Source organism: Oryctolagus cuniculus, chromosome 20 (genome assembly GCF_051225735.1).
Source record: "Oryctolagus cuniculus isolate XC-2025 breed Fujian yellow rabbit chromosome 20, ASM5122573v1, whole genome shotgun sequence".
Classification (NCBI taxonomy): Eukaryota; Metazoa; Chordata; class Mammalia; order Lagomorpha; family Leporidae; genus Oryctolagus; species Oryctolagus cuniculus.
Window position 1 is genome coordinate 26,144,932 of NC_142886.1, and position 27,911 is coordinate 26,172,842.

The window sequence follows — 27,911 nt, forward strand, 5'->3', positions numbered from 1 at the left end:
TTCACCTGCTGGTTAAAGTTTGATTAAAATTAAGTCAATAAGTATGCAACTGTATGAAACAAAGAAATGAAATTTATTGATTTGACATGACTTATTCTTGGTGAAACTCTAGTTGCTGTGGCTACATGCTTTGAGTAGGCTCACAAACCAATGCCTTTAGAAAAAAATTTAATTAATTAATTAATTTGAAAGGTAGAGTGACAGATACAGAAAGAGAGATCTTCCATCTGCTGGTTTATCCCCCAGATGGGTGCAACGGGTCAGAACCAGGCCAGACTGAAGCCAGGAGCCAGAGCTTCTCCTGGGTCTCCTACATGGGTGCAGAGGCCCAAGTACTTTTCCGGGTGCGTTAGCAGGGAGCTGGATTAGAAGTGGAGCAGCTGGGATTTGAACCGATGCTCATGTGGGATGCTAGAGTCTCAAACTGCAGCTTAACTAGCTGTGCCACAGGACAGGCCTCACAAACCAATGCTTTATGACGGCAATAACATTCACTGTGTGCCAGGAACTTTTAATATATGATTTTATTGTAACTCCAGCCACACCCATGTAAGATAGATACTATGGTGGGGCTGGCACTGTGGCTCACTTGGTTAATCCTCTGCCTACGGAGCTGGCATCCCATATGGGCACCAGGTTCTAGTCCTGATGGCTCCTCTTCCAGTCCAGCTCTCTGCTGTGGCCCGGGAGGGCAATGGAGGATGGCCCAGGTGCTTGGGCCCTGCACCTGCATGGGAGACCAGGAAGAAGCACCTGGCTCCTGGCTTTGGATCAGCGCAGCACTGGCCGTAGCGGCCATTTGGGAAGTGAACCAATGGAAGGAAGACCTTTCTCTCTGTCTTTCTCTCTCACTGTCTATAACTCTACCTGTCAAATAGATAAAAAAAAAAAAAAGATAGATACTATGATTATCCCCATTAACAGATGAAGAAAACGCAGCTCAGGGACCCGTGCTATGATGGTGTAGTGAGAAAAGTCACCACCTACAGCTCCAGTATCCCATATGGGCGCTGATTTGAGTCCAGGGGCTATACTTCCAATCCAGCTCCCTGCCAATGTGCCTGGGAAAGCACTGGAAGATGGCCCAAATATTTGGGCTACTGCATCCACATAAGAGATGCAGAAGAAGTTCATGGCTCCTGGCTTCGGATTCACCCAACTGTAGCCATTGGGGCCATTTGGGGAGTAAACCAGTGGATGGAAGATCTCTGTCTCTCTATGTCTCTGTCTCTTTCTCTCTCTGTCTGTAACTCTGCCTTTTAAGCAAATAATCTTAAAAGAAAAGAATCAAAAGAAATATATTCAAAAAAAAATAAAAAAGGGGGCCATCGCTGTGGCGCAGCAGGTTAACACCCTGGCCTGAAGCACTGGCATCTGTATGGCCGCTGGTTCGAGACCCGGCTGCTCCATTTCCAATCCAGCTCTCTGCTGTGGCCTGGGAAAGCAGTGGAAGATGGCCCAAGTGCTTGGACCCCTGTACCGTGAGGAAGCTCCTGGCTCCTGGCTTCAGGCTTCAGATCAGCGCAGCTCCAGTTGTTGTGGCCAATTGGGGAGTGAACCAGCAGATGGAAGACTGACCTCTGTCTATTTCTCTCTCTGTCTCTGCCTCTCCTCTCTCTGTGTAACTCTGACTTTCAAATAAATTTTAAAAATCATAAAAAAATAAAAATAATAAAAAAAGAAAAGAAAATGAAACTCAGAGAGCCGGGCTAACTACCCCAGCATCATACAACACTTTATTTTTATTTTTCATTTTTTTATTTATTTGACAGAGTTATAGACAGTGAGAGAGAGAGACAGAGAGAAAGGTCTTCCTTCCATTGGTTCACTCCCCAAATGGCCGCTACGGCCAGCGCTGCACCAATCCGAAGCCAGGAGCCAGGTGCTTCTTCCTGGTCTCTCATGCGGGTGCAGGGGCCCAAGCACTTAGGTAATCCTCCACTGCCCTCCCGGGCCACAGCAGAGAGCTGGACTAGAAGAGGAGCAACCGGGACTAGAACCCGGTGCCCTTATGGGATGCTGGCGCCGCAAGCGGAGGATTAACCAGGTGAGCCACGGCGCCGGCCCCCATACGGCACTTTAAAAAGTAGCAGAGCCAGAACTCAGATAGGTTAGATTTGTCTGACTCCAAAGATGTGTTCTTAATGCCTATTCTGTCATCATCCGTATACTCTGGCTTAGAGTTGGTCCAGGGTTTCATTTTAGGCTGATGGATGCCCTTTATCTCAAAGTGGTTTTCTGCCGTGGCACCTGGTAAGAGTAGCAGTCTGGAGTTTTCTAAGTCATACACAGTAGTTAAGTGACCTCTCTCCTGGAGTAGCTCTACATATCCAGATTAGTCTTACAAGTCTCAGTTCTCCATTTCTCATTTCCTCCAACTTCTTGTTTCTCTCTAAGTAGATCTCCTTATTCACCCATAATAGAGTTTCCTACACATAGTGGTGTCCAGCTAAAGAGGTTGTGAGTTGTTGGTCACCAGGAGGTGGCCAAGCATAGACAGGAACGACTAGTTGGTGAGGGGCTGTGGTGGGCAATCTCAGGCTACAGGTGGAAAGAAAGAGCAGATGACTTTTGGATCTCTTCCAGACTCAGGATTCCATGACTCCAAGGGTTTTTTTCTTTTTTCTAGAGTTACACATCTTGAGTGCATTGACTTCTTACCTCCATAAACTTTACTGCAGTGACAACAGGGTATTTGAGGCCTACCTCAGGATTCCAGGGCGGATGAGTGCTTAATAAATGTATTCTGTGGCTGAAAATCTGATAGTGCTGCCAGCTGGGCAGTGGTCCCATTCCACAGGCCATGTGTGGCAGGGTGGGTCACTGTCTGACCCATGAAAGCAAGAAATAAAAACAAAGATCATTGAGGCCCTTGCTGTAGACCAAAAGCAACTCCTCGTTCAGTGTTGCACGACTGGGTCTTTATATGGTCCTTAGTCTGGCACAGTGGTTAACAGCCTGTACTTTTGAACACTCTTTCCTATCTGCTTAGTTAAACGATAACACAGGAAATAGATAGAGAAGCACTTCTTGAATGGTGGATTAAGCACCTTAGAAAATCTGTTCCTCCATAAAAGTAACAAGAACACTGTCAAAAATGGCCAAAATCACTGTTTTTCAGGATTCTCAGCCAAAGGCTAGCAACCAACATTTACTCAAGAAAAAAAAAGGTGAATATCAGTAAGAACAGTGCACTTAAGAATTCTTATTTATTTTGATTTTATTTGAGATTAGGCATTGATTTTATTTGAAAGACACACAGAGAGCAAGAGAAAAAGAGAGGGAGAGAGAGAGGCAGAGAGAGAGAGAGAGAGAGAGAGAGAAATCTTGCATCCACTGGTTCACTTCCAAAAAGCCTGCAATAAATGGGGCTGGGTCATGCTGAAGCCAGGAGTCAAGAACTCCTCTAGGTCTCCTATGTGCATGGCAGAAATCCAAGTCCTCGCGCCATCACCCGCTGCCTTCCAGGATGCACATTAGCAGGAAACTTGGATCAGGAGTGGAGCAGGGACCTGAGGGCACTCCGGTATGGGATGTGGGCATCCCAAGCCGTGTCTTAACTGCTGAGCCGAGTGCCTACCTTGACTTTGTTGTTTAACTTTCCCTATTTCATTCTCCTTTCCTGGACTCTGCAGTAGCCTTGACAACAAGCAGCCTTGCACAATGGTAGCTGTGAAAACCAGCCCTCACAGCCACGGAAGCTTCCCCTAAAGCCCCATTCCTAAGAATTATCGCTATTTGACTTATCTGGTAGATGCCTAGAAAAGCCCCGTTCCCAGGCTGTGTCTTTGTTTAATGTGGGAAAAGCCCTATTTCCATGGTATTTGTTGTAAACAGTCAGTGGCACTGTTAAAACACATAGGTATCTAAGGTAACAGTATTAGGTGGGACAAATAAGAGACTGGTTATAGTTTTGGAAAGACAATCTGGAGACTGAAATATCCATAGAAGGCTTTGAAAAACTTCTGTTATGTCCTTAGGGATTTGGAAGTTCTCCTGCATGTTCAAAAGCTCATGCTCAGGAAAGACTGCGTGGAGAAAGCTCTGAGCTCTCACCTCTGCGTGGCCTTGAGGCTCTGCACAAGCAGCAAGTAAAGGCTAAAGCAGAGTTGTCCACTGGGGTGTTGAAGGTGACCCAACACACACACACAGACACACACACACACACACGCACACGCACACGGCTCTTCAGCAAAGGTGGGAGACACACTGGTGTAAGACATTGAAGGGATCTCTGTCCAACTATTATCTTATCACCAAGCCACCAACTTTAGTGGCTGTACGTGACAAAGAATGCAGACTTTACAAAATTAACCCAGGAAAGTCAATAAACAAGCAACACAAGCAAACAAAGGGCAGCAGGTCCTGGGGAGGGGAATATCATCTCCAGAATCATGTATTATTTTCAGTGTCCAGTGTTCCAGGGCAAGTGTTTGCCTTGGCAGTTAAGAGACCACTTGGGATCACCATATTCCATATTCCATATTGGAATGCTTGTGTTTGAGTCTCTGCTCTGCTCCTGATTCCAGCTTCCTGCTCACATGTATTCTAGGAGCAAACAGGTGGTGGCTCAAGTACTTGAGTCCCTGCCACCCACATGGGAGACCCAGTTGGAGTGCTGGGTTCCTGGCTTTGGCCTGCCCCAGCCCTGGCTGTTGCAGGCAGTTGGGAAGTAAACCAGTGGATGCAAGATTTCTATCTCTGCCTTTTAAACAAATTAAAAAAAATACAAATTTAAAAACATAAGATGTCCAGTTTCTAATAAAAACTTTTGAAACATGCAGATAAACAGGAAAGTCTAACACATACACAGGAAGAAAAAGCAGTAAATAGCAACTGCCCTAAGGAAGCCCAGACACTGATCATAATAAAGATTGTAAATCAACTATTATAGGTGTGGCCAAAGAACATAGAAATCATATACAAAGAATTAAAGAAAAAACTTAAGAGTGATGCCTCATCAAATAGAGTATATCAATAAAGAGAAATTTTAAAAAAAGAAATAGGGGGCTGGTTCATGTCCCAACTGCTCCACTTCCATTCCAACTCCCTGCTGATGCATCTGGGAAAAGCAGTGGAAGATGGCTCAGGTGCTTGGGTCCCTGCACCCACATGGGAGACCTGGAAGAAGTTCCTGGCTCCTGGCTCCTGGCTTTGGCCTGGTCCCAATGCTGGCCATTGTGACCATCTGAGAAGTGAACCAGCAGGTGGATGATTTCTCTCTCTCTCTCCCTCTTTCTAACTCTGCCTTTAAAATAAATACATCTTTTTTTTTTTTTAAAGGAAAGAAATATAAATTCTGGAGTTGAAAATCACGGTAACTGAAATGAAAAATTCACTAGGAAACTTTATAGCAGATTTGAGCTACAAAAGAAAGAAACAGCAAACTTGAAGAGAAGTCAAGTGAGATTATCTGGTCTTAGGGACAGAAAGAAAAAAGAATGAAGAAAAATGAGCAGAGGCTTAGAGACTTCTGAGATACCACCAAATAAATGCAAAACGGAAGTCTCAGAAGGAGAGGAAAGAGAATAGGGTGGGAGTAAATTGTTATCTAAATCAAGATAGTGCTACTATCTGAGCTCTGGAACACTTGGCTCTGTCTTGCATAGATAGAATGTATCAGTGTCAGCATTTATCTGAAGGTCTCAGATTATCCCAGTGAGAGTGAGTTAAATTAATCTGGGTGTTTGTATACATTTCATTACAGCCACAGAACTATAAGCCTTTTAGCCATGGTAGAGAATTGGACTTGGTGACAGGGCTCTTTGCCAAAAAGAAGATGATTCTTAAGTGTACTCAGAGATTTGAAAAAATAAAGTTATTGAGCCATTATTGTATGTCAGACACCATTATCACTTTATTTTCAAAACAAATCCACAACGTAAATCCTTTCATCCATTTTATATGTGAAGAACTGAGGCTTTGAGAGATTTAGTTCCTTGTCCATAACCAGGACAGCTTAGATTTAAACTTCTCCGTCTGACGCAAAGCCTGTCTTCCTAACACTGCACCATTTTGCCTGATGGTGCAGAAGGGAGCCTCGTGCAGGTGGAGCCGGGGCTGTTTTCTTGGCTGCACTTGCCTGCATTTTCCTTTTGGTCTAGGGGAGTATGTCCTTCTCAGGCCCAGTCTTCCTGACCAGTTGCCTGGGTGTTGATTACTTTAGGGTCAGAGTCTGGAGTTGGAAGGTCTTAGAAGGAACCCTCAGCATACATCTCTGGGATTTGGGGATATTGGTATCTCAGCCTCAGTGTGACTAAGGTTCACAGGTTCTATACAGGCAGGGTTTGACATGTAATCCAACTGATTATCTCTGCTCTCTTTTTCCACTGCCTTTGCTCCATTTAAAACAAACAAACCACAAAGTCCTCTCCACATTAACCAGAGGCTTTGAAATCCCCCAGCATTATCCCAAGCCTCCCAAACCTCCTTGCAGGTTGGCCTCTGGAGAGTAAAATGGGCCATGCTTTTTGCATTGTGCAGGTAGTGTTTCTATTTTGTTCTAAATTGTGACAGCATGTAAAAAAAATTGTGAGAAAATAGAATTAAAAGATAAGCTTATTTTGGTGCAAAAAAATTTTGAAAAACATGTACTTTCTTTGCCTTTTTTTAAAAAAAAATTTATTTATTTATTTGAAAGTCAGAGTTACACAGAAGAGAAGCAGAGAGAGAGAGAGAGGTCTTCCATCCGGTGGTTCACTCCCTAATTGGCCGCAATGGCCGGAGCTGTGCCAATCTGAAGCCAGGAGCTTCCTCTAGGTCTCCCATGTGGGTGCAGGGGCCCAAGGACTTGGGTCATCCTCTACTGCCTTCCCAGGCCACAGCAGAGAGCTGGATCAGAAGTGGAGCAGCTGAAACTAGAACTGGCGCCCATATGGGATGCCGGCGCTTCAGGCCAGGGCATTAACCCGCTGCACCACAGTGCCGGCTCCACCTTTTTTTCATAATGCATGTTTTCCATGAACTTTTTTGAAGACCCCTCATATATGTACCTAAGAGCATGGAGCTGGCGACCAGGCAGAAAACAGCATTTCGTGGGCACATGTGCTGGATTTGGGTGGACATTTCTTGCAGGAAGAGCTTTGAGTGCTGGACCTGTGAATTCCGACTTGACTCACAAGGAATGAGAGGTCTGAGCTTTGGTGTCAGCTCTGCCAGCTACTGAGTGCCCCTCCTTCATCTCTCGAATACGCCCCACCTCTGCCAGAAAATAATAATGATGTATGCTTCCCATTGAGGTGCTCTCAATGGAAGGGAAAGCTTTAAAGCAGTTAAGAAGAAAGACATGGCAGGCACCCATTGCCGATCTCTAACATCCTTTTTGGGTCTGAACTAGATTTCACCAAGTAGGGAGTACCTCTCCTGCAGCTGGTGGTAGTGTATTTCTATTTGAAGTGGCTTCCGAGGGATCCTCTGAACTGAGCTGCTCGGAGCTCATGTGCACCGATAGCAACTGAGGAGCTTACAGGGGGTCAGCACTGACCACGATTGGAAACTCAAGGTCCAGGTATTGCTGGCAGTGCCCCAGGCTGCTGGCCACAGCTTTAGAGGGAAGGTGGAAAGATAAAGTGATAGCTGTCCAGTTAGATATGAACCTCAAGTAAACAACAAATACTTTTTTAGTATAAACATGTCCCAGGAAATAGTTGAGGTGTATTTATCCTTCAGGAATTATTCATTTATTTGAAATGCAAATTTACCCAGCTGTCCTGTTAGTATTAGCATTTCCCTAAACCTGGCAATCCAGCTCAGCAGGGCGGAGATGCCAGGGCTGGGTTTGTGTTTGTTGTTCCTGAAACACTGCGGCACAGGAAGCTACCCACCCTTCTCCATGTTTGGCAATGCAGGAAGATCTGGGGCTGGATCCAGAAATCCCAAGGGTCCACCAGTGTCTGGGGGAAAAGGCAGGGCTGGAATGTGGGTCAACACTGGGGTGGGGTAGGATGGGATAAAGAAAAGAACTTTTCTTGGGTTGCTTTCTCTGAGCGTAACTTTCGCATGGCCTCCTCTGCTGTCTTTTCATCAGTGATGTAACCGTTGAGTCATAGAAAGCCTCCTTTTCTAGAGAATGTCGTCAAAGAGGGATACCCTTCCCCTGTCACCCCCAGCCTCGCCTCCAGCGCGTCTGGCATCTGAACTCAGAGGCTCAACCAAGAAAGCACCTTCCCTGGAGGCCCAGGCTCTTCATTATTGTCCCATCTACAAGAGCCTCGAGAGGGGGCTCTGTGTCCCCTTGAAGATCCTGGCCAAAGAATGAATCATAAAATCCTCTTGCAGGGCGCTGTGGTGGTGCCGCAGATTAAGCCGCTGCTTGCAACGCCACAGGCATCCCATAATGGGCACCAGTTTGAGTCCCAGCAGCTTCACTTCCAATCCAGCTCTCTGCTAATGTGCCTGGGAAGGCAACGGAAGGTGGCCCAAGTCCTCGGGCCCCTACCACTTATATGGGAGGCCAAGATGGAGTTCTGGGTTTCTGGTTTGGCCTGGCCTAACCCTGGCTGTTGTGGCTATTTGGGGAGTAAACCAGCAGATAGAAGATCACTCTCTCTCTCTCTCTCCCTCTCTCTCTGTTGCTCTCCCTTTCTTTTTTTTACTTTCTGGATAGTAAATCAATATTTACTTAAGTATGTGTGTGATGAATAATTTTTTTAAAAGATTTATTTATTTATTTAAAAGGCAGAGTTACAGAGAGGCAGAGGCAGAGAGGGGTCTTCCATCTGCTGGTTCATTCCCCAAATGGCTGCAATGGCTGGAGCTGCGCTGATCTGAAGCCAGGAGCCAGGAGCTTCCTCATGGTGCAGGGGCCCAAGGACTTGGCCCATCTTTACTGCTTTCCCAGGCCGTAGCAGAGAGTTGGATCGGAAGTGGAGCAGCCAGGACTCGAACCGGTGCCCATATGGGATGCTGGCACTGCAGGCAATGGCTTTACTCACTGTGCCACAGCGCCAGCCCCTGTTGCTCTACCTTTCAAGCAAATTTATTTATTTCTTTAAAAATGAAATAAAGTAAAATCCTTCTTGAGATTGCTGGGAGTCTTGCTGAGGTCATACCGGCCCTTTCACAAGGTTTTACTTTAGTTCAGGAAAGACAAAGGGAAAACACTGAACCCGAGGTGTGATCCAAGGTGAGGGTGGGATCTCTGCAGTGCTTGGCTGAGTGTGTGTGTGTGGATTTCCACGCCTCTCTTCTGGAAACTCATGTGCAAAGTCTGTTTGGGGTCGCTTTTCATAAGCAGTGCAGGCAATTTGTGATTTGGAGCGCAGTTGAAACCGCTCAAGTAGCTGTGTTTTAGAACATTCTTAGGGTCTTAAAACCCCTTCCTATATTCCTGCTGCTTCCACTCTGCCGCCTGGGTGCCTGGGTCTGATCTTTGATCTTTGGTTCCCAAGGTCACTCCTTCCCACCCTCCAGAGATTTTAAGGAATTCCTGGGGTTTTTATTTTGTTTTGTTAGAATGCAGATTCCTACCAAGTTGTCCGTAGATAGGAGTGAGAAGCTTTGGTGTTCTGTTGCACAGTCAGATGTCTCTAAGTAGTAAAAATGGACTGTATGTTTCTTTTTTTAAGAAAAGGCTAGAAGAAAGAATTTTCAATGTTTTCACCATAAAGAAATGTTAAATGTTTGATGAGATAGATATGTTTTCCATGACATGAATGTTATACAAGTATGAAAACTCTGCATGGTGCCCTATACGTATGTACAGTTTTAGTGGGTCAGTTCCAAATGTAAAAAATACAGATCCTTGAGCCCCATACAAGGACATTCTGACTTAGTAGGTCTAGGGCAGGGCCCCAAAATACGTGTTTTTTAAACTTTAAGGCATTCTAATGTTAAGTAGTCTCTGGACCAAAGTGAAAATGTTGGTCATAGCAAGGGAAAGAGGGAGAGAGAGAGAGAGAGAGAGAGAGGAGAGAGACTCAGGATTATGACTGGGTCATTTCTGCCCTGTGGCCAGCTCTTCTCTCACAATGACCAGGAGTGACCAGGCCTCTCCTTGTGGGTCGTCTGACCCAGCACACCCTTGATGGGGATAATTAGATCTACTATGGTGCAGTCCCCTGTGGTCCCAGAAGGGGAACTCACTCAGGGCTGAGCTTGTGTTTTATTTTCCCCCTGGTGGGGTGCCCACCCCTTGCTTTGGGCAATGGAGTTGAGTTGAACAGTCTGAGGGGGCCATCTGGACTACAGTTTGATTCAGAAAGCACACAGAAGCTCACCGTTCCTCTGGGGTGGAACTGGGAAACGCGGGGAAGGACTGGCAGCCTTCCAGGGAGAACTTCTGCTCCCCCTTCCTCTGCCCCCCACCCCCCTGTTCATTCTCCTTGCTGGCTGGGAACGGGGACTGCTGCTGGTCAGCCATATGGGGCTGGTGGAACCAGGGCTTCCGGCTTGAGCACTGGGATCTCTTGCAGGGCTTGCTCAAGCACACATTGCCAGCACCTGTCTCATAGCTTCTGCTGCAGTGTTGGGGGTGGGGGCAGGAATGTGCATTTCTGACAAGCTCCCAGGAGGTGCTGATGGGCCTCAGAGCACCTTCCACAACCCCCTGAGTCCCCGCAGCTGCTCAGCTTCCCCAGTGTGGCTCAGCCTGCTCAGAACCCAGTTCCCTGGGCCTTTTCCAGGGTCATGAGGTTGCTGGTGCATGTCTTGCTCCCCATCCTTCTGGTTAATTTCCTGCTGTTTGCTGTGGGTTTTGCTCTTCTTATTCATCCCAACAGAGAGCAACTGTTGCACCTGCAGCTGAGCTGGTTTGCTTCATTGCTTGCCTCGTGTGTGGCAGGCAAGGAGAGACACATGAGGGATCAGACAGGACAGGAAGCTGTTTGCTTCTCCCTGCCCGCCCCCTTTTTAGGAATGTGGTTCTTACTTCAGGAATGGAATTCCCAAGTGTCTGGTGTGTGGCATGAAGGCTCCTCAGGTATCCTTGCTGGGTGAGCCTTAAAGGCATCATGGCCGCCGGCCTGGAAGCTCTCGTGACACGGGGTTTGCTGGCCCGCCCTGGCCCCGTGATGCTCAGGAGGCTGCACTGAGCCCAGCTTTTTGCATCCTTGGAGTAACCTGCAGGGAGAGGCTGGGCAGGAGGAAATGATTCGGTGGCCTGTGCTGGGGCAATCTGGATTTAGGGTGTTAGCTTTGGGCAGATGTAGAGTAATTAAGATCAAGAACTCTGGAGCTGCAGGATCTGCCTTCAAACTCAGCCCCAGCACTTCATGGCTATGTCGTAGTAGGAGTGGTAAGGCAAATTCTTTCTCATTTTGCTTGTAAATTTGACCTTCACTTAACTTTGTATCTCATTGCTCTGGGAGTCTGATAAAGGGAGTGTTTCAACTACATCTGGGCAAACTTGCATATGCTAAAAATGACCTCTTGTGATAAGAGTAGACACAGAGATCTAATCATATCTGGTAGGGAGCCATTATTCATGCTTTCCGGAGAACAGTGATACTTTTCACCTGTGTGTCCTTTATGGGGACATTGGAAACTGCCCGTGTTCCAAGTGATAGTGACTCCTCTGAGAGGAGCCACCTTTCCTGGCACCTCAGCCATCACCTTGAGGGCCAAAGAGAACAGCTTCTGCATGCTCGGTGGACAGAGCTTCTCTGGGCTGGTTCCACTACAGAGCAGCTCCAGAGGCTGTCCGACCTGCTAGCTATGTGTCCTGTCTTTGACCCGCCTAAGTACACCCATTGTCAAGTGTGCTGACAGCCTTAATGTTTAGTTAAAGCTAAAAAGACTCCTGGTGGGAGTCGTGGAGGGACTAGATTTGTTTGGTTAACTCTGTGTGCCTTTTCTTCATGTCTGAGATGGGGAGGATAATACTCCCTGCCTTTGCAAGTGTTATAAAGATGGAAGGGAGGCCGGCACCGCAGCTCACTAGGCTAATCCTTCGCCTAGTGGCGCCGGCACACCGAGTTCTAGTCCAGGTCGGGGCGCCAGATTCTGTCCCAGTTGCCCCTCTTCCAGGTCAGCTCTCTGCTGTGGCCAGGGAGTGCAGTGGAGGATGGCCCAAGTGCTTGGGCCCTGAACCCCATGGGAGACCAGGATAAGTACCTGGCTCCTGCCATGGGATCAGCGTGGTGCGCCCGCCGCAGCGCACCAGCCGCGGCGGCCATTGGAGGGTGAACCAACGGCAAAGGAAGACCTTTCTCTCTGCCTCTCTCTCTCACTGTCCACTCAGCCTGTCAAAAAAATAAATAAAAATAAATAAATAAAAAGATGGAAGGGACTTAGAATAGTGTCCAGTGCCCACGTATGTGCTGCTGCCACTGTCCTTGGTTTTCTTGCAGGGAGACCAGGAGTTACTTTCTCTTCGGGATCAGTTCCAGTCTCAGCTCCTAACACAGTGTATGGCTTTGGACAAATGGCCTCATTCTTGAAGGACACATTCTTGATGTAGCCTTTGTTTGTTGAATGAATTGATGAAGTAGCTCTTGAAGGCGTCTTCTGGTTTCACTTGATAGATTTTGTGTGACATCGAATCAGAGAAGAAAGTTGTAGGAGGAAGAGGAAACTGCCAGCCTTCGGGGTCACCCCTGAGGTCTAGAGCAGCTTAGAGAGGGACAGGGTTGTCAGGAGCAGGTGGAGGGTGTCTGTTAGACCTGCTGACCCCATATGTCTGGTCAACGCCTGGGACAGGAGCATGGCTACTCCTGATCTGAGAGTCCCAAGAGCACCGTACAGAGCCTGTGTCCAGGGGCAAGAAAATCATTTTAACCAAGAAAAGGTTAAGATGATTACTTTTGGCTGCTTTGAAGTATTTCTTTGAGAAAAACTACAGGTAGCCTCATCTCTATTTGGATTTTTCTCCTCTGATGACACCACTCAGGGTGGCAAAGGGGATGAAGATTTCTGACCTCCCTAATGGCTGGGGGGTGAGGTTAGCTATGGCCCCAGGAGAAGGCTGGCCCTAATCTGTTTCTCCCTCCTCCCTGCAGGTCTGAATGCTGGTGCTTTTTATGCCTTGTCCACTCTGCTGAATCGTATGGTGATCTTGCACTACCCGGTAAGGGAGCTCCCTGAGCATGCTCGGCCTGGTTCTGCCACTTCTCACCCCGTCTCAGCGGGAGCTGGGCCTCAGCTCCTGGTTCCCTGCAGTTCTGGGCAGTGAGGTGTGGTGGAATGCTGGTGGGACTTGGAGGGGGGTGCCCTGGGACTCAGCCCCAGCTGGGACAGTGCTAAACTGTGTGATGGGGTGACTGTGTGACAAGCTAGTTAGCATCTCTCAGCTCTCTCTTTCCTGCAGAAGGAAGCATGATAATTTCTTGCAGGATTATTTTTAGGGTTGGAGAATAAATAATATCATGTATGACTATGTCTACACAAGGGTACTTCAAAAAGTTAGTGGAAAAATGGAGTGAAATTAAGTATGAGTTTATTTTGGTACAAAATTTTTTTGCATAATATACAGAAAATGTATATTTTGAAAAAGCTGTGCATGGATTTCAAACATTTTTTGCACCAAAATCATGCTTTCAATTGTATTTTTCCATGAATTTTTGGGAAGACCCTCATATATTAAAATCTTATTTATTACATATGATATGTATAAAATATAGAGCACAGGGCTAGGCAGTGCTGCTAGTCAATACGTAGATTTACAGCATTTATATATAGATAATTCCAGGTGAAATATCTAACGAGTGTGTGTGTGTATATATATATATAATTCCAGATGGAATATCTAACTTGTGTTTGTGTGTGTGTATATATAAAATTCCAGATGAAATATCTAACTTGTAAAATAAGGGTAAGATTTTATTTGACCTCAGTTGCATAAATGAACGCTTTTTGTAGAAGTTACCAGAAGCTGTATGCTGGGGATGGGACACCGAGTGTCTCAGAATTAGGAGTGCAAAGGTCCCCTGTGTTTCCAAAGGACTAGGCTCTCAGCCTCGCAGAGCTGGTAGGGCCGTCATGGTTAAGTCTTCCAGTTTTGGAGGTGGACAGGTCTGACTTCAAATCCTACGTCTGTATATAATCTACGCCTCATGACCTTGGGCCAGCAGGCCAGCCTCACTGGGCCTCAGTTTCTTTATCTGTAAAATGGGGAAGATGGAGCCCTGACCTTATGGTGGGGGATTGTGAGAACTGATGAGATAATGAGATAATGATGTAAGCTCTTAGGCCTGGTGCCTGGCTTATTATAAGTGCTCAACAGTAGGTATCTTCCTGTTTCTTTTGGTACTTATAGCTCACAAAGCCTACAACTGGACTACTTGGGCATAGGTATGTCAGTTCACCCATTGGTCAGACGGGAATAATAATGAATGAGATGGAGGAGTTGCTATAAGGATTACATTAACAAAAGTCGGCCTGAGCGTGTCACTGCAGCCTCCAGGATCATCCACACACATCTAGGGCTGTGGTGCTGGGAGAAGAAGCTGCGACTTTAGGATTTTCTGCCCTCTGGCGCCTCCTTCCAGGCCATCTCGTCCTGACTCTGCATCCTGGCTGCAGTGGAGCCCACGGTTCTGTGCCTGTGCCCCTTCACCCATGGTGACTGCTGTGTCCCGGGTCTTGTCCCCTCACTGGGTGATCTTTGTGCTGTGCCTCCAGGGGGAAGAAGTGAACGCTGGAAGAATCGGCCTGACCATCGTTATTGCAGGGATGCTCGGGGCTGTGATCTCAGGCGTCTGGCTGGACAGGTCCAAAACCTACAAGTGAGTGGACTGGGACCCGGGGACCCCTGATGGACGTGACAGACTCCTTAGCAATGTGACTGCAAGGCTTTGGGCTCCCCACCAGGGGCTCTGTGGCCTAGTAGGCACCTGAGATTTCTCATCATTGAGCCTAGCTTGTTCCCTCATTTTTGAAGCTAGGGAAACTCTCCTGGCCCTGTGGGAATGGTAGGAAGATGAGAGAGAGAGTGGACAGAAGGCCTAGCTCAGTCCTTTCCCCACCCCCGTTCTCAAGTAGCTTTGAGGAAGGAGCAAACGTGGGAGAAATGAAATGAGGTGAGAAAAATCTTAGCCTTGGAAAGCCCAAAGATGGAGAGGAAGAAGTGACTCCACCACTCTGTTCTGGGGCCCCCTGTGGACTCCCTGGCGTTAATGGAGGTGCTGGGTGCTTGCTCCAGTTTGCAGAGTTTCAGGGCACTTCAAAAAGTTCATGGAAAATGGAACTAAAAGGTAAGTTTATTCCGGTGCAAAAAAATGAGGACCCATGCATATTTTTATAATATTCAGTTTTCCAAACCTTTAAAAGTTAATGAATTTATGTGAAAGCAGAGTGGCAGAGAGGGAGGGAGAGATGAGGAGAGAGACAGACACCTTCTGTCTGCTGGTTCACTCCCCAGATGCCCACAACACTGCGGGCCAAAGTCAGGAGCAAGACACTCCAACTGGGCCTCCCCTTGGGTAGCAGGAATTCAAGTACTTAGGCCATCCACTGCTGCTTTCTAAGCACATTAGCAGGGAGCTGGATCAAAAGTAGAGTAGCTGGGACTCAAACTGGCACTCCGATATGGGACACCAGCATCGCAAGCAGGGGACTTAACTGGCTGTACCACAAGACCTGCCCCTCACAGACTTTTTGAAGATCATCTTGTATTCATTGGTTTCTTTTTTTTTTTTCCATTGGTTTCAAAAGAATTTGCACCCAAACTTCCCTTTTTAACTCCAGTTTCCATGCCAGTTTTGAAGTACACTCAGAAATTATCTTACTTGCTTTACTTGTACTTTGTTGGTAAGTTTTGTGACACGCTTTGGACCTGAATACCCAGTGCATTTCCAAGAGCCCAGTGCCATCTCAAAAGGTGTTAGCGGAGATGAATGTTTGCTGTAGCGGTTAAGACACTGCTTGGGATGCCTGCAGCCCATACTGGAGTGCTGGGTTCAGGTCCTGGCTCCGTTTCTGATTCCCACTTCCTGCTAATGAGGATCCTGGGAGGTCACAGTGATGGCTTAAGTGATTGAGTACCTTCCATCCACATGGGAGACCTGATTGAGTTTATGGCTTCTGGCTTTGGCCTGGCCCAGCTCTGGGTGTTGCAGGCATTTCGGGAGCGAACCAGTGGATGGGAGATCTGTCTAACTGTCTCACTGTTTCTATCTCAAAAAAAAAAAAAAAATAATAATAATAAAGAAATAAATAAAGGATGAGCTTTAGGAAAAAAAGTAAAAGGTCTTAGCAAATATCAGCTAATCCAGGATGCTAATTAAAAATAAGGATCCCTGGGCCCCGCCTCCATGGATGCGAATTCATTAGAGAAATCTGCACGTGTAACAAGCAGCCTTAGGGGCCCACTGTGGTATAGCAGGTAAAGCTGCTACCTGTGACGCTGGCATCCCATTTGGGTACCAGTTCATGTCCTGGCTGCTCTACTTCCAATCCAGCTCCCTGCTAATGGCCTGGGAAAAGTAGCTGAGGAATGCCCAAGTGGGCTTGGATGAAGCTCCTGGCTCCTGGTTTCAGCTTGGCCCAGTCCTGGCTGTTGCAGCCACTGGGGAGTGAAACAATGGATGGAAAATAACTTTCTCTTTTTGCCTCTCCTTCTCTCTCTCTGGAACTCTGGTTTTCAAATAAATAAATGAATCTTAAAAAAAAAACAAAAAAGGCAACCGTAGGCAGCCTTGGAGATACTGCATCCTCCTGGTGCTGTGACTGCCCAGTGCTCCTTGGCCGGTGGGCAGCTGCCAGGACTGCCCTGCGCTGGGGCAGGGCGGCGTTCTGGGCTGCTTTGTCAAGGCCTCCAAAGTTCCCAGTGTCTGGGGATGACAGACAGTGGCAGACCTGTTCTCTGCCACACAAACACGCTTCTGTGAGGCTCTGGGTGACCAGGTCTCACTCTGGAGCCCTCGTCAAAGGCTGATTGAGGCCATGCCTAGGGGCGTGGCTGCCTGGCTCGGCTTAATGACCGCTGGTGGAGCTTGGCTGCCATCTCGTCTCTGCCATCTGTTAGTAGCTTGCTTCGGGCAGACACAAGGGCAATAAGGACTGGCCACCCCGAAGCAGCAAGTGGCACTGTTCCTTCTTCCAGCGCTGGCCTTGTGGCAGGAGAAGGGAGGGATTGGAATGTTGGCTGGGCCGAGGCGTGGGCAACCAGCTGACTCATTGAATATGTAATGAAAGGATGGGGAGAATACGTCTTTGGCCCTCTTGGGAGCTCAGCATCACCAGTTCCTAACGTCATTTGATGTGTAGCTCCAGTGGTCAGCATGAGACAGTCTTGTCCCTGTTCTGGCCAGGCTGGGAAGGGCCAGCCCTCAGTGGGCTGATGGCATTGTGTGCCTCTGTCATTTCCATGCCCTGTCTCCCAAAGGCCCTTGTGTGTGTCCAGTTTACTTTGGAGGCTGGAAATTGGGTGGAGAGTTCCCTTTAATTTCTGGATGGGACAACAGTAGTTGTCCTCAACTGGCCAGTGGTTTAAGCAGACTCTGTAGTTGAACAAGCATGGCCTCAAATAACGTTTGATATCTGGTGAGCTTGCTGGACCACTGGGAAAAGCCGGCATATACTAAAGTTACTTTCTGCAGGGTGGGTGGGAGGGGAGCAGGTGAGGCAGAGGAGAAGCTCCTCTTGCCTTGACACCTGCTTGGAAGCACCGGGTGGGAGCGTGCCCTTCGGAGACTGTGATCTTGAGTTTTTCCAGATGGGTAACTGCCTAGTATGTCATTCCTGTGCATAGCAGGAGAGAGAGCACAGCCTTCAAGCTCAGCTCCGGGTTCCAGTCCCAGCTTTGCATTTATCTGTCAGTGACTGTGGACAGGGGACTTAAGTGGCCTGAGCCTCGGTTCCCTCATTGATAAAAGCAGGGATAGCCATCTCTTTCTTGCCAGATTTTTATGAGGGTTGAGTTGAAATGATAAACGTATGTAAAGCACTTAATGGAATTTGGCACCCAGTAATGTAGGTATTAGTTTGGCATAACTGTGGTGTGCTGCTGGAGCCCCACTGTGTTTCTGGATACAGGGGAGATGTGTGAAGGTTCTTAACCTGGTGTTCAGAAGGTTGTGCACGGACTGGTGCTGTGGCATAGTGGGCTAAGCCTCAGCCTGTGACGCCAGCATCCCATATGGATGCCGGTTCAAGTCCCAGCTGCTCCACTTCCGATCCAGCTCTCTACTATGGCTTGGGAAAGCAGGGGAGGATGGCCCAAGTGCTTGGACCTCTGCACCCATGTGGGAGACCTGAAAGAAGCTCCTGGCTCCTGGCTTCGGATCGGCGCAGCTCTGGCCATTGCGGACATTTGGGGAGTAATGCAGTGGATGGAAGATCTATTTCTCTGTCTCTGTCTGTCTGTCTCTCTCTCTGTAACTCTACCTCTCAAATAAATAAATAAATAAAATAAAATAAAAAACAAGAAGAATGTGCAGAGCCTGCACCCTGCAGTAATGGTCTACGTGTGGGAGTTGAGGCCGCAGCAGAGTCCTGGGTTGGCACCACAGGGAGACAGCTGTGTGCAGCGGCACCACAGGGCTGAGCCTCAATTAGAAACCAGAACTTGCTGATGGTACTTCTGAGGGGACTGACACAGGAGAGGTAACAGAGTGTGGATTTCTGGCCTTGGCTTTGCATTCAGGCCCTTAGTTCAAGGCTAGAGAACATTCTCTTAGTCCTTTTTATTAAAATTTTTTTTATCTATTTATTTGAAAGAATCATTGAGACAGAGAGAGGTCTTCCATCCACTGGTTCACTCCCCAAGTGGGTACAAAAGCCAGTTCTGAGCCAGGCTTAAACCAGGAGCCAGGAACTCCATCTGGGTCTCCCACGTGGGTGACAGGAGCCCAAGTATGTGGCCATGATTCACTGCCTTCCCCGGCACATTAGCAGGGAACTGGACCGGAAGTGGAGCAGCTGGAACTCATATTGGCACTCTGATATGAGATGCTAGTGTTGCCAGCTGCAGCTTAACCTGCTGCGCCATAGCGCTGGTCCCCTCTGTTTCTCCATCTGGACTGAGTCATTCGGGCCCAGCAGGAACAGCTGGGCTGGGCCTGTGCAGGAGGCAACAGGAAGAACGTACAGGTGACAGCGTCTGAAAGTCAGATCACTGTCCAGCATTGCCTGGGGGTCTTGGGACAAAGCACACAAGCAGAACTGGGGGCTTCGGGGGTAGTCTTGAATGTCACTCCACCTGACTATGGCCAGTGTTTGTCCTGTGTTTGTTTGTTTTTCCCTTTCCTCTGGTCCGGGGCAGGGAAGGGAAGGGCTGTGCCCTTCTTGCCTGTGGAAGGATGTGACAAGTCCAGGGTGGCTTGCTCTGCTGCTGGGAGGGTTCTGCAGGAAGAGAACTGGGCTTCGCAGCTGCCTGGCCTCACCCTCTGTAGCGTCGATGATGATATAATTAAAAAGCTATGTGTGATCATAGGTGCAGTGTCCATCACTCTCGTGGAAGAAAGTTCTGTGACAGCACATGGCCCATCCCCACAGAGAGGTTCAAGACAGTGGGTACCCGGTACATACTTATGGAAAGCATAAATGATCCCTCCTTGTAAAGTCGGAAGCATCAAGCTCTTTGCCTCTGCCCCTAGGGAGACGACCCTGGTGGTGTACATCATGACTCTGGTGGGCATGGTGGTGTACACTCTGACCTTGAACCTGGGACACCTGTGGATAGTCTTCATCACTGCTGGCACAATGGGGTAAGTTCCACTTCTGACCCGTTCAGTTGGAAAACACCACCCCATGGTTCCCGGAGCTGCCAGTGTTCCTGGATGCAACACCCTTTGGCAGCCTTCGCACTGGCCTCAGAAGATGTGGGAGTGGCACCCAGGGGCTTGTGAATCCTCACAGCACTTCTGAAGGCAGCCTGGCTGTGCTATGGGGATGGAGGGAAGTGTGGAGCACACCCTGCTTCCAAACGCTCTGTCTCTTTTAGCTCTGCCCAGGACAAGCTGGGGTCACAAAAAATACACAGGGCTTAGGGTCAGAAACTCTGGGTTTCACCGCTGACTACTTGTTAGACCACAGGCACTCACTGACCGCTGACCTTCAGTTCCTCATCCGTAAGTGAGGATGAGAGTGGTCTGCCTCGTGGAGTTGTTGAGGGGCAAAGAATGGATGTCAAAGCAGTAAGAAGTGTGGCATGGCTGTAAGGAATTAGAATTGGAATTTTCTAGGCCCGTGGGATGAGAAACCACAAGAGGTCTCTGACGAGCTTCATCTTCCAGGTATTCTCCTGTGGCCAGGGAAGTGTGTGTGTGTGTGTGTGTGTGTGTGTGAGAGAGAGAGAGAGAGAGAGAGAGAGAGAGAGAAGGAATGACCTTGGACATGCAGTCCATCTCAGCTGGCCACTTTCTGGAGGGAAATGGGAGGACTTGAAGCTCTTCCTGCCAGGACCAGAGAGCCGTGGAGCTGCTGCTCAACACCCAGGGACTTCCCACTGCCAGCACAGGGCACGGGGCCCAGGGCACGGAGTCTCTCAGCTTAACCCAGCAGGCATCCTTGCCCTTTCTGTAAATGTTGACCCTGCCGTTGGTGGCTCGATGGAGATGCAGGAGACCCAAGTGGCCCCCTGAGCACAAGGTCCACCTGGGACCCTCTTCCGGGTCTGCAAGGATCTCCTTGCCCTTGGCATTGCCACCTCGGCTTGGCTAGATCAGATTGCTCAAGGGCCCGGCCTGCACCAATGGGAAGACAAAAAGCAGGAGAGGGAGCTCTAAGGGAGGAGGGGGCTCCCCATCCTGCTTGTTGGGGAGCTTCTTCATCACCTCGTCTCTCTGCTCTGAACTTCAGCTTCTTTATGACTGGCTATCTCCCTCTGGGATTTGAGTTTGCCGTGGAGCTCACGTACCCAGAGTCAGAAGGCATGTCATCCGGCCTCCTCAACGTGTCCGCACAGGTACAGCTCTCACCTCGTCTTGTTCCCTGCCTGGCTGGGCTGGCATTGCATCGTGGCGGCCCTGTCCTCCTGTGGGCCGGCTGCCTGGGGCCTTGTCTCCAGTCTTCCTTTGGTCCCTCCAGGTATTTGGGATCATCTTCACCATCTCCCAGGGCCAGATAATTGACAACTTTGGGACCATGCCTGGAAACATCTTTCTGTGCGTGTTCCTTGGCCTCGGCGCAGCCCTCACTGGTGAGTTGGGGCATGAGGGCAGAGGAGGCACGGACTGCTTATGGGCAAGGCTGTTGGCAGTTTGGGACCCCAGAGATGGGAAGTGCACATGCAGGGGGCACATGGGAGGGCGTGTTGGGCCATCTCGTTGGGAGGCAATGACATGTTTTGGTAGAACAAGCATGGGCTGTGGATCCAGAAGACTCCTGCTTGAATCACAGACTGTGACACTGACTTCTGTGGCCACTGACCTTGGGCAAGTGGACTCATCTCTGGGAACCTCAGTTTCCTAATCTGCCAAGTGAGAACTGTTGTGATGGCTAGTGACATGCGTGCAGCCCCTGGTAACTGTAAGTGACCCATCAGTGAAGGCCAGAGTCATGACTGGCTTCTGCCTCTGGGGACATCAGGGACCCCTGGGCATGCTTGAGTTAGCTGATGGTGTCCCCGGCTGCCTTCAATATCTGAAGTAGGTTAGGGATAGCTGTGACCCATAGGCCACTGAAGGTTCCCTCTCCTGGATGAACTTGACCATTGATCTGCTTGGTGACTGTGTCTCTGCCACTCTTCTCTCTTGATCTCAGCGTTCATTAGGGCGGATCTCCGGAGGCAGAAGGCAAACAAAGAAACTCCTGAGACTGTGAGTACACTGGAGCTTGGTGGGGCTGAAATTTGGGTCCTTGGCGTTTGGTGAGGATGTGGCCACACAGATGGAGCCAGGAGATGCTCTCGGAGGGAGTGGTTTGTGGTGGCTTTGAGGCCAGCTCGCTTCTCACAAACACAGCATGCAAAGGTTTCTTTGGTGTTCCTGCACTGCTTTCCTGCTACTCTTGCCCAGGCTCTTCGCCCACTTCCTGTCCTCTTTGTGACTCCTCTGTCCTGGTCCCCAGGGCGTGTGACTGTTGTCAGACTCTGCTGAGCAGTGTCTTCCCCTTGGGTCCTCAGCCAAACCCTGTGGCCCTGGTTCTACTGCTGGCAGCCTGGGGTCAATTGCCGGGGAGGGAAGATAGGAGGCTGCTTGACCTCCTTGACATGGTAGCCTTAAGACAGTGGCTCTCCTTAGGCAGGGCCATGGGGTGGAACCAACAGGTTGTCAGTGGGGCTCTCAAAGGACACGTCAAGAATCAGGAGCTGATGGTGACAGGAGAGGAGCCAGCCAGGAGAAGGATCTAGAATAGAAAAGTACAGACCCACTTTAGCCAAAATGATGTCAAATCTGGGCAAGGATAAAAAATCACAAATATGACAACAGCAAGAATGGGATAATACTTTAAAAGAACAAAAATAGCAAACATATTATAGTGGTAATATATGTTCTTCGTAGAAAAGCTAAAAAATAAAACATAGTAAATATACAAACATTTAAAATTCACCCAGTAATTCCATCATCTAGAGATGAAATGAGATGCTCTTAATTTTTTTTGCATTTATTTTTGTATCCAAATATGTGTGTGTTTCCTTTTTTGAGACAATGGGATCTGTTCTGTTTGCTTCTGTTGCAAACATGTTATCAGGCAGCTGCTCTGACAGCACACTTTTACTGGCTCCAGTGTCCCATTATATAGATAAACTATTATTTAATAGTTTTGTTGGTGGACATTAGGTGGTTTTGAATTGTCGTTATAGATAATATTGTGATTCACATGTTGGAAGCTGAATTTTAGTGACTGTTCTTCAGTGGACGCATTTTTTTTGAGAACTGGATCAATGGTCGTGCACATTTCTAAGCCCTGTATGTGTTACTAAACCACCCTCTAGAAAGGTGCTGCCAATAAGGTTATAGCATTGTGTAAGAGCGCCAACATTGACTGTTTCATTTTGAAAATCTTGGCCAGTTTTCCAAAACAAAAATAGTTTTCTGCAGCAGAGGTTTTTAGCATTTACGTCTACTAAGATCGTCATCTTCAGTCCTTTACCATTGTCTTCTGATACCACGGCAGGCAGCAGCAGGTACATGTGGAAGGAGGAGCCTAGAACAGCAGACTTGCTAGGCAGACAGGGAAGGCCTTCCAGCAGGAACAGTGTTCTCTAGACCTGCATGGCAACCCAGGGCCACCGTGGATGCAGGCTTGGACCTGTGCTGATTTGGCACACGCTGGTCAATGTGCAGATGAAACAGCCTGGGGAGAGTGTCTGTTATAAAGGGGGATGTGATGCCCTGTGTCAGGTGACGTGAGGTTCTGCTGTGTTTACTTTATGATCTGTGTTTATGCTGGCAGATTTAGGCAAACAAGGAGGAAACAGAAGTCACCTAAATCCTTCATCCTAGGGATCACCAAGAAGCATTCTAGTCCATTTGCTAGTGTTGAGGTCTATAGGTTTGCTTGTTTATATTTTCATTTTCTACCCTTCCCTCTATATTGTTTTTTTATAGTCTTTATATTAATTCCCACAAATAGAACAGGTGATATTTGTCTTTCTGGATCTAGCTTATTTCACTTAGCATAATGATCTCTAGTTGCATCCATTTTTTGCAGATGTCAGTATTTCATTCTTTGTTATGGCTGAGTAATATTCTATTGTGTATATATACACCACATTTTCTTTATCTGATCATCAGTTGATGGCTATATTGTTTACTAAATATAGCCTGACAACTTTTCCGCACTGTTAACATTCTACCAGAACCTCATGTCTACAAAATTCCATCTTGCTTAATATTTTGGCGTAATCTTTTATGATTCTTGTAGCCAGACGCTTGTGTAAAGGGAACATTTGTCTGTGAGCTTGTAGTTGTTGGTTCAATCTCCTTGGACAGGAGGAGCTGGAAATTAAAAGTGAACAGCAACTGGAGACTTAAGTTCTGTCAATGGCGTTCAACTGTCCTGTGTCCCTGGATAACTCACTCTGTCACTGGGCCTACTGCCAGCTGTGGCAACTTGGCTTCACGGGGTGGTCAGGGTCTTGCTGGGGCTGATGCAGAGCAGCCCTCCTGCAGACACCTGTCGTTACACATCCCAGAAAAGCACTCAGTGTAACTCAAGAGACCTGCTGACAAGTTCATTGTCAGAGCCAGGTGAAGACAGGGCATGCAGCAGACCTGAGATGTACAGTTTAGGTGAAAAGAGATCAAACTTCTGGGACAAGGGTGATGACCCACGTTGACTCTGAAAAGGATTTTGATTCGGGCTTTTCATTCTCTTCCATCACATGGGCGATTTAGCTGTGCTTCTGCCCCTACTAACCTCTGTTTCTGATAATGATTTCATGCTGATGGCTTTGCAGGAGGCAGGCCTGTGTGTGTGTGTGTGTGTGTGTGTTGTCAAGCAGATGGGAGAGACTGACTGACTGACTTAAATAGGCTGTTGGTAGCCTGAATGAAGGCTCCTCATGGTTGAGGCTGAACTGGTGCCAAAAAGTTGGCAAGGCAAAGAGTGGGAAAGTTAGGTTTCCACAGCTGTTGCTATTGCCTTGGCCCAGCCCTGCAACCCTCCTTGGGAAGGAAAGCACTGGGGGTGTGACTGACACTGGATGCAGCCTGGTTTTGCACATGCTCCTCCAGGCCTTGAGTGCTGTTGGCCGTGCAGCGCTGAGCCTGTGCCCAAGGCCTGCTTGCTAATTAGGAGTCCGCTGGAGGTAAGAGGCAAAGCACTTGTTAAAACTGTAGCCTTACAGGGGCGCAGTTGGAGAGCAGGAATAACTTGTAATGCTCTGTGGCACAGTAGGATAACTGTGATTGACGACAATTTATCAGCTATTTCAAAATAGGTGCTGGAGAGGATTTTGAATGTTCCCAACACAAAGAAATGATAGTGATGACAGTTACCCTGACTCATTGCATACATGCATTGAAATGTCACACTGTACCCCATATATAACACTATGTAATTACTGTATGTCAATCATACAATTACTGTGTGACAATTACACATTCACTATGTGTTCATTAAAATGTATACATTTTAAAAAACCCAAAGAGTAGATAAATGTCCAAGTTGGCAGTGTGTACCTTGAGGCCCATAGGTTTAGGTCCAGACCATATTTAACTCCCAGCCCATGTAACAAGTGTGACCCAGGAGAATCTGTGCCATCCTCCATTGAGAAATTCAGGGCCAACCTGCTCTGAAATCTCCTCTTCTGTGTAGAATATACGTGCACACATAGGCACTGAGTCGACAGACCCAGCTGTGCTGGCTGCCTGTGATCCAGCCTCTTTGGGGCCTCCTTGCATGTGCATTATAACATTCTTTATCCCAGGGCTTCCCCCAAAAGGGGGGAATGGGAAGCACCAAGGTATCACAGCCCTGGCACTTTGGACAGCTGTCGATGGGTAGTCAAGGCACGTGTCTGCTGTCAGAATGGGGAGGGACAGTGGGCTTGCTTCTGGACCCGTGGCACTCGGGGTGGGGGGCTGTGGTAGCCCTGGCAACACAGAATGCTGGCCTTTCCGCCTCTGGTGAGGCCGTGTCACTGGGGGTGCATGTGTTTGGGGAGTGCATCAGGCAGGGGCTGGTTCTTTCTTGTGGCCTCTGTTTACTCTGAGGGGTGCTCAGTAGCCTCTGGCTCTTGTGTGCACACTGATTAGAGCTGTGGGCAGGCAGCTGCCCCAGCCTGGGTGGAGCCCTGGGCCTTTGACCCACCGGGCTGCCCCTTGCCCTGCCTTGCAGAAGCTGCCAGAGGAGGAGGAGGAGAGCAACACCAGCAAGGCGCCCACTGCTGTGTCCGATGATCATCTCTGAGAGAAGAAGGTGGTGGCAACTCAGGGAGCCCAGCAAACAGCCACCTCTTTCAGAACAGCTCTCACTGCCAGCACAGAGGTCTTTGCTGGAGAAGCCTTGGGAGGGAACCGGCTGGAATGTCTGTGGATTGCATGGCCGTGCCTCCTGGAACCCGCTCAAGAGCTCGCGCGGTTTACCCGGGGCCTTTCATGAGATGCAGTCCACTTGCTCCCTGCCCCCTTTTAGGTCATGGGAGCTGGTGCTGGGGCAGGCTGGAGGAGGACATACAGCAGATCCTACCTCAGCTCCTCGCCTTCCCTTTCTAACTCCATGCTTGCAGAATTATCACAGGAAGAAAGCTTATTCAGGATTTTCACTTTTTCTAGTCTCCCAAGACGCCCAGGCAAAGCTGACCCCTGAGGAGCTGTAAGGCAAGCTGCCGTGCCCAAGGGCCCTTCCAGGGTCAGCAGCCTGCCTAATGCTGGGGTCTGTTTCCAGGTCCTCTTAAAGCTGATTGAACCAAACGTCAATAAACTGGACACAAACATTGTGTGGCCACTGAGGATTAGCTGAGGTGGGAGGGCCCACTTCTCAGTGTGTCTGGGAGCTCTGGTGGCTTGCCTTGGGGATGGGAGGGCTTCTTCTACACAAGTCCATGGCCAGGGACTTCTGTGTCACTGTCACTGTCACCTCTGATGGATGCCTTCCTCTGGAGGCTGCAGTGAGAAACACTGCCATGGGCCTGCGAGGGCCAGCCCAGCCACCTTAACCCGCATCTTTCCTGAAAGTCAGTCCTGATTCATGGCTCCTCCCCCAAGTCCAAGTTTAGTCCTGAGAACTGTGAAGGGAGGGGCAGAAGAAAGGGGCCCCAGCAGGAACTGAGTTTGCTGGACTCCAGCCTTACTCACCTCTGCTGGGGTCAGGATTTGCATACACACCCCCTGCTGGCAGTAATGTTTTGTTTATCAGTCTCAGGCAGGGGTGGGGAACCCTTTTTCTGTGGTGAGCCTTGCAGGCCCTACAGAATTACCAGCTTACAAATTAGCCTGCTATAGATGGAATGAATTTTGAGTCTCACCTGCCGTTGCCTTGGCAGGGCCAGACCAGATGATATGTGGGGTGGACATTCCCTACTGTTGCTGTTGATTTCTCAACAATGTTGCAGTGGATTCGTTTCTGAGAGGAGCAGCCTGGTGGGAGCAAGAGGCGCGGAGTCACCACACAGACCCCGAGAGTCGGGTGAAACCAACACCCTACCGCTCGCGAACTGTGAAGGGAGTCCTCTCAGCCAGTGTGGGCCAGCCTCCTTTCGGGCCTGGGCTACTGTCAAGGCTTTTCTCACGTGCCTCCTGAATAAGAGAAATGTCCGCAGTTCTGTGTCTCACGCAGCTGGGATCTTGACCACTGTGCTGTTTTGCCTCGGCCGCTCCCCTGGCCTCAGCAAATCAGAGCGGCCTGTGCTGGCTGCAGTGCTGGGGTGCTTGGACCCATCTCCCGCAGGGAGCCGTGTGTGTGTGTGTGTGTGTGTGTGTGTGAGCGTGCACACACATGCATGTGCACAGGTGCACGTGTGGGTGACTGTAATGAAAGTTCACACTGTTGGTGGAGGGAGTGTTCTGGGTGGGAGACACGTGCCTTACTTTTTCTTACTTTCTGATCAGGAGAAAAGTGTTTACTCTTCTACCCCTGGAGCTAATATTAACAAAGTGTTTACTGAATCTATTGCTTTATTTTAAAAATAAAATTTGTACTATTTGTACCACCAGATCTTTTAAGGCAATAAACGGTTTTCAAAGCGGTCTTCCTTGTCATTTGACGGTGTCCCCAAGATGACCACATATTTCGAGGGCTGTGTCTGAGGGGTGGGGAGGCCTGGAGGAGCAGTGAGGCAGCTCCCATGGGAGGACGTTGCCATCCTGGAGTGCGCCAAGGCTGCTGTCTCTCGGGTCCAGCCTGTGCCCCCAACCTCTTTCCGGCCTGTGTACAGGTCTGAACATGACTGCGAGGACAGCCCACTGCCGTTACCGGCCGTGCCTCACAAGGTGGCTGAAGTGTTTGTTCTGCGATCATCTCGCTCTGGCTGGAGTCCACAGATCTGTCCCCGTGTCTGTGGCTCCGTGCTATTTTTCTTCCCAACCGTCCTACTGACTGCCACTACCTTAGGCCGAGTTGTGTTAACCTTGGGCCTGTTGCTGTTTTCTGTACGTGACTTCCCTGGAGAGCTGCACTGGGGCCTGTAGGCTTCTGCCACCATAATT

At 48.7% G+C, this 27,911-nt stretch overlaps 1 protein-coding gene across 3 annotated transcripts in view; it reads left to right on the forward strand.

Moving 5' to 3' along the window:
* Window positions 1–27,453, forward strand: part of FLVCR2 (FLVCR choline and putative heme transporter 2) — a 63,242-nt gene extending 35,789 nt beyond the window's left edge. For all 3 annotated transcript variants that reach the window (XM_002719577.6, XM_089322412.1, XM_089322413.1), the window contains 7 exons: window positions 12,936–13,003; window positions 14,557–14,660; window positions 19,473–19,583; window positions 20,677–20,782; window positions 20,905–21,016; window positions 21,580–21,635; window positions 25,603–27,453. In XM_002719577.6, the coding sequence (XP_002719623.1) occupies window positions 12,936–13,003; window positions 14,557–14,660; window positions 19,473–19,583; window positions 20,677–20,782; window positions 20,905–21,016; window positions 21,580–21,635; window positions 25,603–25,674 (629 nt within the window). In that variant the 3' untranslated portion in view covers window positions 25,675–27,453. The remainder of the gene's footprint in view (window positions 1–12,935; window positions 13,004–14,556; window positions 14,661–19,472; window positions 19,584–20,676; window positions 20,783–20,904; window positions 21,017–21,579; window positions 21,636–25,602) is intronic.
* The last annotated feature ends 458 nt before the right edge of the window (window positions 27,454–27,911 follow it).